Source organism: Tauraco erythrolophus, chromosome Z, assembly GCF_009769465.1.
Source record: "Tauraco erythrolophus isolate bTauEry1 chromosome Z, bTauEry1.pri, whole genome shotgun sequence".
NCBI lineage: Eukaryota > Metazoa > Chordata > Aves > Musophagiformes > Musophagidae > Tauraco > Tauraco erythrolophus.
In genome coordinates this window covers 51,119,604-51,132,233 of record NC_141496.1, presented here as the reverse complement: position 1 = coordinate 51,132,233, position 12,630 = coordinate 51,119,604, and the positions used below count along the sequence as shown (strand labels likewise).

Sequence of the window (12,630 nt, the reverse complement as noted above, 5' to 3'; positions counted from 1 at the left end):
GCTCCCGGCCTCGCCGAGCGCGGGGCGGGCCGCTCCCCCTCCCCCCCCCGCCCCTTCCTCCCGCAGAGCGCTGATGACGTCGCAGGGCGCGCCGGGCGCGGGGCCGGGTGACATGCCGTGAGGCGGCCGGGCTCGCGGCGTTACCGGGCCGCGCGCCGCTGACGCCGCGCTCGCGGGCGGGCGGGCGGGCGCGTGCGTGCCGCTGCCGGGCGCCTGGAGCGAGCCGCCGCCGCCATGTTCCGTAGGGCCCGCCTCACCGTGCGGCCCAATGTGCGACCCGCGGGCAGGGGCGCCGGCTGCGCGACGGACCCGGAGCCTCAGGGCTCGGGCGCCCCGGCGGATGCCAGGGAAGAGGCTGCGGCGGGAGCGGCGGCCGAGCCCTCGCCGGCCGCGCGGCGGGCCGAGAGGTGAGTCCCACCGGGGCCCCGCGGCCGAGCCCCGGGTGTGGGGAGCGGGGCTGGGGCCGTGCCGCGGGGCTCCCCCGGCGGATTCTTGCCTGGGCCGCTGCCAGCGCTTGGCCGCGGATCCCCGGGAGTGGGATGGGGGAGGTGGGGGACCCGCCCCCACTGCCCTCCGGAAGCCCCTTGGGATGTAGCGATAGCCGCTGTCCGGTCGCGCTCGTTGTGACGGCCTGTCCCCTCCTGGTTGTCCCTGCTTTCTAGGTGGGAGGCGTCTCGTCTAGAAGACCTCCTGAAGTAGGGGTGCTGCGCTGCCCTTCGGCCCGTGCCTGGCGGCACTGGTGGTGCATGCGGTAGTGGGACAACGGCTTCTGGGTGTTTGACGCGTTTGCAGCCTAAGCAAAACCTGCGTTTCTTGACTGCGGTTGCACTGCAGGTGCTTGGAGTAATAGATAAGTTGAGACTGCAAAGGAGGAGCTTAGCATGGTCCGATACTGGGCTCTTCTGGCGCTGCAGCAGCGGGGAGCTCCAGTTTGCGGGGTACAGCAAAAATTCTTTGCACTCCGTAACTGAATTGCTTTGATTTTGTATTCTTAGAGCGCTCCCTGTTTTGTATTCACTGAGTTAGTGAGAGGGAACTTTCAGGCTTTTTCCCTTTTGATTGCTTATTTTTTTAAGTGCTTTTTATTGCAACGGAAGCACATGGTAAGGTTGGTCCGAGGACCAGTCCTTCAGGACCTCCCTGTTTTGGCTTAAGCCTGGCTGGCTTCACTCCCCTCTCCATGGGATGGGCAGAGAATTGGAAGGGCAAAAGTGCAAAAACACGGAGGTTGAGATATAGATAGTTTAATAGATAAAGCAAAAGCCGTATATGCAAGTGAAGCAAAATTGGGAACTCAGTCACTACTTCCCATTGGCAGGCTAGCCATCTCCAGGAAAGCAGGGCTTCGTGCGTGTAGTGGTCAAACGACATCACTCTGAATGTCCTCTTTTCTTCCCTCTTACCCCGGCTTTTACTGCTGAGCACACTACCAGGTGTATGGGATATCCCTTTGGTCAGTTGGGGTCAGCTGCCCTGGCTGTGTGTCCCCTCTCGGCTTCTTGCGCACTCCCAGCTGGGCAGGGCAGCATGAGAAAAGGCCTGGATGCTGTGTAAGCACTGCTCAGCAACAACTGAAACACGGGTGTGCTGTCCCTGCTGTTCTGGTCACAAATCTGAAATGTAGCACCATATGAGCTGCTGTGAAGAAAATCAACTCTGCGCCTGCGAAAAGCAGTACAGACCAGTTCTTCAGGACCTTTCTCTAGTCTGATAGTTGCTCTTCAGAACAAAATTCTCACTTCTTTTAACTAGTTGGTTTTGCATCTTGCATGAATACCGGTGTTCTTTTGGCTGAAACTTGTCCCTTATGACATAATGCAAGATCTTCTTACAGTCTTCTTTATCATGTGACTAGAAATTCAGGTATCAAACTAGTTGGCGTGGCGTGTCTTTGGTAAACCTGTGCTGATTTTATTCAACCTGTATCTTACATCTTTCATGCTTAAACTTGTTTTGCATTGTGCTGTAAGGATGTTCTTCTTTCAAATTTTATTTATAAAATTTATGTGTTACAGAGATCAGGTTACTGGATCTTTTAATATCCAGTACTTTTTTTAAAAATGAAGATATAGTTCCTATTTTTCAATTCTGTGGTACTGCTGCTGATTCAGCAGATTTATTAGAGACTTTTGTGTTTGTAATTTGATGAGTGCTTCAGTGTAATCTAATTTTGAGTTTCAAAACTAGATGCCAATGCCGTTCTGAAAGAGATCATATTCTGAGAAATCTAATCATGTGGCTTGAAAATAGACCTTTGCTGTATAAGTAACAGGCTTATGAAATATTTTCCTCAATAAATGCAGAAATATCCAACTATACAAATCCACATTCTGCTGTTTTAAAGAAAAAGTAGGGCACTTACACAAAATTTAAGACTGTTTGTGGTGGATACTACCGCTCTGACTGTAGCGTACAAACCTCTTCAGTTTGCTGACACAGTGAAATGTGGGGGATGTGGCTAGGAAAGAGCTCTGGAGAAGTGCAGGTTTGGAAAATGATGCGCTTAGAAGAAGAGACACGTGGACCACTGGAGTGCTGTGGTGGGTTTCCACAGCTCGGCTGGAGGGAGAAAGTGGAATCGAACGTAAAAATGCTGGGAGACTCTCAGGGGGAGCTTTTAGTCCTGGGAGCAAATAGAAGAGGCATAGCTGAGAACTGCTCCCTTCTTGCCCCCATTTGGTCACCTTAAATTCCAATGAATAGCTGATTGTTAAAGCTTTTGCTTGCTTTGGAAGGCATACAGCAACCAAATAGGAGAGAGCAGGCCTAGGGAAGGCAGTATTAGCTTATTGGGAAACTGTCGCTCTAGATGGTGCATTTCGAAGACTGGCTGCCTAGGTGTCTCTGAAGATTCAGGAACAGTGGATGTGAGGAAGATGGCACAATTTGATCTCCTGAGTGGGGTAATTGGTGGCATACAGCACAATGTGTTTGTGGTCTGCAAGCAAAGTAAAGGCAAGTGTGAAAATATCTTGCACATTTATCCGTCCAACCTAAGGCATTCCTTCACAGGTGCTCAAACCTGTATCTGTAGTGTCAGTTACGTTACTTTGTTTTGCTTTCTAAATGCTGAATGGGTTTCTGCTAAACTGTATTTAACTGTCTAGAAATCTGGTGTGGCGCTCTGATTAAAAACTCCACAAAACACAGGTGATGTGGAGAAGATGAGTGAAGAATTACTTTCCACTGTCTCTTGTACAAAAACCAGAGAGTACTGAATGGGCCTTGCAAGGATCTCATTCAAAACACATGGACAGGCACCGTGTAGTAAGGTTGCTGAACTCCTTGCTGAGGGATGTTCTGTGTGCTAAAAATGTATATGAACTCACAGTATGGAACAAATTGATTCAGCCATTTAACAGAGGCTGTTAAATACAAAAACATAATCTGCAGCATTTGCCTGAGTCACGGATGGTAGCTAGAGAGGGTTTGGAAAAGTTTCACTGTATGTTTATGCTTTTCTTATATTCATTCAAAGGCATTTGCTTCTGACTGGTTTTGAAGATGGCTAAGTGAACCATGGGTGTGGTTGTCCTTCTGTACAGAAGCAAGGCATAGTTCCAATGTAAAATTTAAAAAACTCTTTATGACTCAATACTAGTTCTACCGCAGTCTTACTGTGAGCAACAGCCGAGGAGCCAAACACTGGAGGATTCTGCAGGTTTAAGAAGATCATAATGTTTTGGAATTTTGCTTGTGCTTTGAAAATTATTTCTGCATGAGGGATGGAGAAAATACTTACATAAGAAAGCTTTCCAGGGAAGCCAAAAGTTGTTTCCTCAGAAGGGATACTTTTGATGGGTTAAGCATGCGTGGTAGATTAACAGCAGCCAGTTTGACAGCTGAAGGTTTTTTTTGAATTCACAGTTTACATGTCGTCTGCTTGCAAATGTAGAAGAGGAATTTTTGGATTGATTGTAATAAAAATCATCAAACTACTTGTTACATATAGCTTTATTAAAATGTTTTTAATACGTCACCTATGTTCTATGGGTTATTTTTTTTATAAAGCTTTATTGTATTATGATGTTTGTCATTCTCAGCTGAAAGTAGAAAGCCTTCCGATAAACAAGAGGAGGTTGGGGAGGGAACATGTGAGTTTAATGTTATGTATCAACTAGCTTGTAACAGTAACATTAATTAATAATAATTAATATTAGAAAATAATATACTGGTTCCTATAGCTGATTAATTTACAAGTAAGTACCAGCTACAGATTGATTCTAGTGTGGCTTCTTGTATACAACTGTATTTTTCTGTAGCACTATATTTGTACTGACTGCTGCTTAAACATATCTTTAAAGTAAGAGTTACAAATCTGTCCGTAAAGTATTTCAGAATGCCCTTTTGAATTTTCCAGCAATGACAAGACTGATAGCTCAAATGATGCTGCAGGAGCTAGTAAACCTGCCGAGATGCCTTCGCAGAGAAGAAAACGGATCTCTACCATGCCTAATCTTGTCAAACCCAGAGCTGGACCTTCATCTGCTCAGGGTTCTGCATCAAAACCGCAGAGGCGAGCGTCTCAGGCTCCTGATGGCAGTGCTTCACTTCAGAAAGATTCCTCTCCATCAGAAAAGAGTAGTGTTGAAAGCTCTTCAAAGTCTTCCATGCTGCCCGAAAAGAAAACACCTGTGCCACAAGTGCCACAGTTTTCCCCCTTAAAAAAATCAGTGAGCAAAGAGCAAACTGTAGGTGTAGCTGCTCAAAAAAATGATGATACCTTGCAGAAGAATTTACCTTCCCCACTCAAGGAGAGACCAACACAGGAAAGATCAGGAACACAGGAGGAAAAGCTGCCTGTGAAACCTGTTCCCGAAAAAGAGAAACGAGCATGTTCTGACCGTGAAAGGATCCTCAAAGCTCGGAAGCTGAGAGAAATGCTTAAAGAAGAGCTGAAGAAAGAGCGAATGGTAGGCTTCTGTGTTGAGCAGTGCTGACCTATGAAGGGCAAGGATGTGTGACTCACCTAGCATATATTACCTTTTTGCAGTAGTGTTTTTTGATGGTGAGCAGCTACTTACTGCTAGTAGCCTGTGATAGCTCATAACACTGTATGGGGTTTTGTCTGTTTATAAACAGTAGTAGCACTGTGTTCCCTCATAATACAGATTTCACGAGAAATTGTGTGTCTTTTCATTTGATTAGACCCACAAGCCTTTTTTGACATGAGACCTGCATTGGAAATCAACATTTTTAATTTTAAAAGTTTCACAGCTGGTAATACAATGGAAAAATGTGCTATAAGAAGCTTGGGATTTGGGGTGTCTCATATCTTTTCAGCTTGATTGTTGACCGAGTTCTGTAATTTTGAATAACTTTTCACTTTTAATTGTGCCAAGTGTTGAACTTCTCTGAGAGGTTAAGTCATTTCAGGGCCTGTGGCATCCTTTCTGACAAAGGGATAATTTTTAAGGTAAACTTACTTTAGTTGTTGGGGGCGGGGGATGAATGTGAAACAAACTCCCTAAATGGATTACTTCATAAGCAAAGAAAAATATTTGTTTGTGACATATAAAGTACTTTCAGAGTGAATTGAAGGGTTTTTTTTCATTCTTATATGGAAACAGTTGAAACACAGGCCTCCAGTAATTGAAGGACGTTCTCCACCAGATCGTTCTAAAATGACCATGAGAGACCTGATATACTATCTGCCAGAAAACAATCCTATGAAGTAAGTATGACTCTTTTTCTGTCTCCTTAGATTAAATGATTTTTATTTTTCTATCAATTTAATTATTGTGAAAAGGCGAATTCTTAAATCTGGAGTATTAGCACAGATGAAGTATTATTGCAATGGTAGCAGAGTCTTCTAGACGTTCCTCCTTCCTAGGTGCTGAAGTGCAAAATGCACTACAAGACCCACAAGGTCTCTCCATTCCAGCTGAATAGATGTAGCTGCTACTGTTTGTGAGCATCCCAGAGCTGCACATACACAGGGAACAGTAATGCAGCTAGCTGGACAGACTACCACAGGCACAGCAGGGCCTTTTTCCTGCAACTACCTAAAAAAAAAACCCATAAACATCAGTACAGCTGACAAAGTCTGATTATTCTGCGCAGTAGCAGATGAATTCTCTGTTCTTGTCTGTTATCACCTGCTTGTTAGTGTTTGTGTGCTTGAGTGTTTTATTTATCACTTTCCTTGTTGTTTTTTCTTTTACACTGAGTAGTCCTTAAGCAGGTAATGAACTAGATGCTCTCACATTCCTTGTACCCTTACAATGGATTACTGCTTGAAATATTTGGTTTTTTGTCCTTGCTTTTACAAAAAAAAAAAAGCAGGATTCATTAGGCAGTTTTGGTTGTTCAGTTAGACTCAAGTCTAGATGTGGTACAAATAATTGAAAAAAAAGCTTTGGTGTTTCTTTATCTATTATCCACTAAAACCAGGTTTTGTGGAATGAAGCAGAAATGTGTCTGTATAAATGTTCATCTCTAGCATTTTATAAAATTCTAGGTCTTCATTGGTAGAAGAAAAGCGAACAGAAAAAAATTCTGCACTGAGTCAAATGAAAGAGTAAGTCTTGATCATAGAAATACATATAGTCAAAAAGGTTTCTGATGTTGGAAAAAACCCCATGTTTCTGTGGTTATACTAACTGTAGGTCTGTCTCAGTGCACAGCCCTTATTTATAACAAAAATTTAATTTGGAAGGGGAGGGTGGTTAAAGAGCATTCCGCTTTAAATAGTATGGTTTTGGATTTGTCCATTTTATAATAGAATGAAAAGCAATTCTGGTTTATGTACTGACTAACTTGCTGGTAGGTTGCATTGCTGGGTGGTTCTTTAAATTCTTGAACACCTGGCGTACAGAGCAGCAATTCAAAGCACTAACAAAGAGACTTTTTGGTCTCTTAAAATTGTAGACAGGAAGAGAAAAGTACCCCTGAAGATCATGAAGAGGAAGATGAAGACGAAGAAGCAGAGAATGGGGAGGAGAGTCAGGACGGTCCACTTCTAGTCCCTCGTGTGAAAGTAGCAGAAGATGGCTCAATTATTCTGGATGAAGAAAGGTAACGCTTTCTGCACCTGACTGATGAACAATGTGTGCTACCTTGCTGTTCAGTTTGCGAGTAGAGAACAGTTACTTTGGACGGGGACAAACGTGGGCGTATTTATGTGTTGAGAGTTGAGCTATCCCACCTTAGGAAACTGTGCAGTTGTCTGCATCTCAGTAGCGGCAAACTTGCTCTATGAGAAATATTTTTGGAGAAGAAGACAGAGAGGAAGATGTCGTATTTTATTACAGTGAATGAATACTGGATATTTGCCGACCTTCCAAATATCTTCTATTTGGTTAACTTTGTTCTCACAGTTACTTGTGTCTGTTTACTGTTACTCAGTTGCCAGTATGATTTGCCTCTGCTTTGCATCTTGCATGTTGCTGTTTTATTCAGCTGTCAGTGTTCTCAGTAACTTTGCTTCGAATATGGCTTTTTAAAAGTAGTAGATTATCAAATTGCGGAGTTCGTCAAATTTATTCTTAGCATGAGATTTAGGCCAAGGTGTAAGGGTAAAGCACTCCTGGTAAAAGAATTTAAAAGTATTCTAAAAGTATATGGAGATATGGAGAGGCTCCAGTGGTTTTGCAAAATAATTTTCTTATGTTAAAAAGACAATCTTTCTTCTTTTTTGAAGATATTTAATTTTGTCTCTTTGTACTATATCTTATAAAAAGAGAAGAGCAAATATACTTGCACAAGCTGAGTAGGATAGTGATTTCTTGCTGCATTCTCCTATTAAAATGCACGTTAGTATACTTTTAAGCCTGATTACACAGTACAAACTCTGGCTTGTAGCAAAAAAAATCTGAGTAGGTGGCTTATAAACATCTATGTGTCTTGTTAATGATGTTTTCTATTAAGTCTCTTTGTGTGTTTGCTTTTCTAGTTTAACTGTAGAAGTTCTAAGAACAAAAGGTCCATGTGTTGTAGAAGAAAATGATCCCATCTTTGAGCGTGGCTCTACAACTACGTATTCTAGCTTCAGGAAAAGTTTTTACACAAAACCATGGTCAAATAAAGGTGAATATGTTTTTTGTTTCAAGTTTTGAGTCTGCAGAAAAGTTTTAGTTTTCCATCTATGCTTTGCACTCAACAATTTTTCTTTCCAGTGTAGTAAATGGATCTACTTATGTATGACCTAGTCTCAACCCTCCAAATTATTACAAGCAGAGCTCTAATGTTTGCTGTGAAAATCAGCACGTTTAAAAAATCCAGTGCCTTATGATATACAGGTTACCTGTGAATTTTTTCTGTCATGGACATTTGGATGCTGTGGAAATGCTAGTCTGCCTTATCAAAAGCTTAATTTGGATGCTGGTGTCCAGATGTTTGAGCTCCGTATGGAAAAGTTAACACTTCTTAACAGCTTCTTTACTTGGTTCTTCCAGCATGGGCAGAAATAAATTGTGTCAGCTGTCTCTTATGTGGGCTGATTTCAGTGCACATGGACAGCTGTGTTTTTATGAGTGGGTGGGTTGTTTTTTTTGTTACGCCTGTTGTGAATTGATTATTATTTCTAGGCTGACAACACTGTGCAAGACTTTTAACAATTGGAAATGTTTTTTACAACCATAGATGGAAAAATGAGCTTCAGAGTTCACTGTGCTGCTTTTGAAATGCAGTCTTTTCCTGTTAACAAATAATAATGGACATGGTAGTTTTACACGTTTTTTTCCTGGTTTCTGTTTGTGATTGTGTTTGAACATTGACAGTTTGGTTTTGATTAGCTTTGATTTACTAGCTTTACAAAACGTGCTTCACATGCTGCAGATGAGACAGTTCTTTATGTTAATAGTTCGTTCAGGAAATATTATGAGAGGTACTTAGGTAAAATAACACACATACTCCATCTCAGCTGAATTTGCAGCCACAGTAAATAACCTTAAAGTTATCAATCTCATAGATTCATAGATTCATAGATTTCTAGGTTGGAAAAGACCTTAGAGATCATCGAGTCCAACCATCCCTAATCCCCATTAAACCATATCCTCAAGTAGCTCATCCACCCTATTCTTAAACACATCCAGGGATGGGGACTCAACCACCTCCCTGGGCAGCCTATTCCAGTGGCTGACAACCCTTTCAGAGAAGAAATACTTCCTAACATCCAACCTGAATCTCCCCTGACTAAGCTTATGCCCATTTCCTCTTGTTCTATCACCCGTCACTAATGTAAAGAGCCCTTCCCCTACCTCTCCACCATCTTTTCTCAAGTATTTATAGGCCGTAATCAGGTCTCCCCTCAGCCTCCTCTTTTCCAGGCTAAACAGCCCCAACACCCTCAGCCGCTCCTCATAAGTTTTATTTTCCAGCCCCTTGACCAGTTTGGTCGCCCTTCTTTGGACTTGCTCCAGGAGCTCAATATCTCTCTTAAAGCGAGGGGCCCAAAACTGGACACAATATTCCAGGTGCGGCCTCACCAGTGCCGAGTACAGGGGCAGGATCACTTCCCTGCTCCTGCTGGTCACACTATTCTTGATACACGCCAGTATCCCATTGGCCTTTTTGGCCACCTGGGCACACTGCTGGCTCATATCAAGCCGGTAGTCAACCAACACCCCCAGGTCCTTCTTCGCCAGGCAGCTCTCCAGCCACTCCTCCCCGAGCCTATAGCGATGCTTGGGGTTTTTATACCCCAAGTGAAGGACTCTGCACTTGGCCTTATTAAAGCTCATGCCATTGGCCTCAGCCCAACGATCCAGTCTGTTCCAATCCCTCTGAAGGGCCTCCCTACCCTCGAGCAGATCGACACAGCCTCCCAGCTTGGTGTCATCCGCAAATTTACTGAGGGTACATTCAATCCCCTCATCCAGGTCATTGATAAAGATGTTAAACAGAACTGGACCCAGCACTGAGCCCTGGGGAACCCCACTGGTGACCGGCCTCCAGCCGGATTTAGCCCCATTTACCACCACTCTTTGGGCCCGGCCATCCAGCCAGTTTTTAACCCAAAGGAGGGTGTGCCTATCCAGGCCAGCAGTTACCAGTTTCTCCACCAGAACACTATGAGAAACTGTATCAAAGGCTTTACTGAGGTCCAGGAAAACTACATCCACAGCCCTTCCCTCATCAACCAGGCGGGTCACCCTGTCGTAGAAGGTGATCAGGTTTGATTGGCAAGACCTGCCTTTCATAAACCCATGTTGACTGGGCCTGATCACCCGGTTAACCTGTATGTGCTCATTAATAGCACTCAAGATAACCTGTTCCATGACTTTGCCCGTCACCGAGGTCAGACTGACAGGCCTGTAGTTCCCCGGATCCTCCTTCCGCCCTTTTTTGTAAATGGGGGTAACATCCGCCAGCCTCCAGTCCAGCGGAACTTCCCCAGTGAGCCAAGACTGCCCAAAGATAATGGACAGGGGTTTGGCAATGACATCCGCCAGCTCTCTCAGGACTCTCGGGTGGATACCATCAGGCCCCATAGACTTGTGGGCATCCAGCCGAAGGAGCAGATCCTTGACCCGTTCCTCTTGGATCACAGGAGCTTCGATTTGCTCTCCCTCCCTGCTCTCAGACACCGAAGGCCAGCTCACCTGGGAACTGCTGACCTTATTATTAAAGACTGAGGCAAAGAAGGCATTAAGGACCTCAGCCTTGTCCTCATCCCTAGTGACTAACGTACCCCCTGAGTCCAGTAGGGGCTGGAGGTGATCTTTAGCCCTCCTTTTGTTATTAATATATTTATAGAAAGACTTTTTGTTGTCCCTTACGGAGCTGGCTAGTCTAAGTTCCAATTGGGCTTTTGCCTCCCTGATTATCTCCCTACATGTCCTAACTTCCTCCCTGTATTGATTCCTGGATGCCTGCCCATTCTTCCAAGACTTGTAGACATCCCTTTTTCTTTTGAGATATTCCCAAATCTCCTTTGTCATCCAAGCTGGTTTTCTACCCCGGCGGCTCGATTTCCGGCACACAGGGACAGCTCACTGCTGTGCCTCCAGAATTTCCTTTTTGAGTAGTAACCATCCCTCCTGCGCCCCCTTACCCTTGAGAGCTGATCTTGTTGCATCAAGTTTGAAAGGTGTTTTTATATTAGATAACAAGAAGGATAGTTACTAAATACTTAAGTGTGTGTATTTTTTTTTTTTTATTCCTCTGCTCCCCTCCAGAAACAGACATGTTCTTTCTAGCTATCAGTATGGTAGGAACAGACTTCTCCTTGATTGGACGGCTGTTTCCTCATAGAGCCAGAGCAGAAATTAAGGTAAAATCAAAGCACTCAATAAAGCAATTAAGCATGTTTTCACTTTTTTATTTCTCTTTTGCTATCCCTATGCTTCCTCTGTTAGTATTGATAATTTTGATGCTAATTGGCTCTGTAGCAATGCTTTTTTTAATACCTATTTCCGAGAGGCAGTAAGTGTCCGAAATATTAGTACGTTGGGTTGAATTCCGATCAACAAGTAAAGGTAGCATGCCTAGATGCAGTTTGTCTCAATTTTGTTTTGACTGAAGAATGCTGATAAGTGTCAGTGAATGTTCAGTGAGGGTCTTCTGTGTTGCCTCTTTCACGGTATCTATCAGGGAAAATCTTTGATATTTTAAACCCTGCTTAGATTGGAAGTAAGGACAAAGATGTTAAAAATAATAAAAATTATGAGTGGTAATATCTATTGATGACAGATTGTATATATTTAAAAATTAATTACAGACTTGTGTTCTGTGAGTGTGCTTGTAAGTTTTAACAACTTAAGTTGGCAGAAAACTTTCATTGAAGACAGCTTATCTTGATCTGCCATTTCATACAATATATTGTAGTATTTCTTGCTTACTGAAAAAGACAAATATACCTTTACTTTTAGAACAAGTTCAAACGCGAGGAAAAAGCTAATGGATGGAGGATAGACAAAGCTTTCAGTAAGTAAAGTAAATGTACCCCATCCTACAATGAGTCATTAAATGGTAGTCATCTTTTTTCCTGGTAATCTTTGTGCTTTGCTTTTCTTGAACTAGTTGTAAGAAAAAATTTTTCCCTATAGGTGAGCTCAGAAACTGGGGAATCTTGGGTTTTTGTAACTAGTGTGGTTCACAGTAAAGATATTTAGGTTTGATTTCTGGCTTTTCTACTTTGAGAATCCTTAAAGGCTTTGTGTGTTATTTGAATGAGCTACATAAGTCCTAGAGCAACATGTTAATACACTGTGGTACAATTCATGTATTTGTCACTACTTGCATTTTCTAAACTACTAAGTACTGTAAACTTTGTACTATTTGTTTTTTAAAACCAAGCTACCATTATCCGTATGTATGTCAACTCTAGTCCTTGCTCAAGTGAAACAGAATGTATTGTCAAAATAGATTCTTTGTTTAAATTTTTATAGACTTTGATTGTTAGTATCATAACATGTACCACTGATTATTTTACAAAGCAGAAACTTGGAAAATTACCAACTTTGAAACCTTTTCTACTTCTTTGCTTTAATCTGACAGAAGAAAAGCGGCCCTTTGATTTTGAATTCTTTGCCCAGCTGCTTGAGAAGGTGTTGGCAGATGAGGAAAAGAGGAAGCAGAAGACTGTTAAAAGTCAGAAGCCAAAGGAAAAGAAGCCATCAAGGCCTCGGAAGAAGCCAAAAGGTACTTCAAAAGAATACTTGAGATAGCATTACAGAGCAGTGGTCA

General features: G+C 43.0%; 1 protein-coding gene across 3 annotated transcripts in view; it reads left to right on the top strand.

The window, feature by feature from the left end:
* Positions 1-234: 234 nt before the first annotated feature.
* Positions 235-12,630, top strand: part of BDP1 (BDP1 general transcription factor IIIB subunit) — a 58,733-nt gene continuing 46,337 nt past the window's right edge. For 2 of the 3 annotated variants that reach the window (XM_086628852.1, XM_086628854.1), the window contains exons 1-9: positions 235-407; positions 4,361-4,913; positions 5,571-5,674; positions 6,461-6,520; positions 6,871-7,017; positions 7,895-8,028; positions 11,121-11,215; positions 11,814-11,868; positions 12,442-12,585. In XM_086628852.1, the coding sequence (XP_086484978.1) occupies positions 235-407; positions 4,361-4,913; positions 5,571-5,674; positions 6,461-6,520; positions 6,871-7,017; positions 7,895-8,028; positions 11,121-11,215; positions 11,814-11,868; positions 12,442-12,585 (1,465 nt within the window). Of the gene's footprint in view, positions 408-4,338; positions 4,914-5,570; positions 5,675-6,460; positions 6,521-6,870; positions 7,018-7,894; positions 8,029-11,120; positions 11,216-11,813; positions 11,869-12,441; positions 12,586-12,630 lie in introns of all 3 variants that reach the window. The other variant, XM_086628853.1, reaches the window with a different exon arrangement.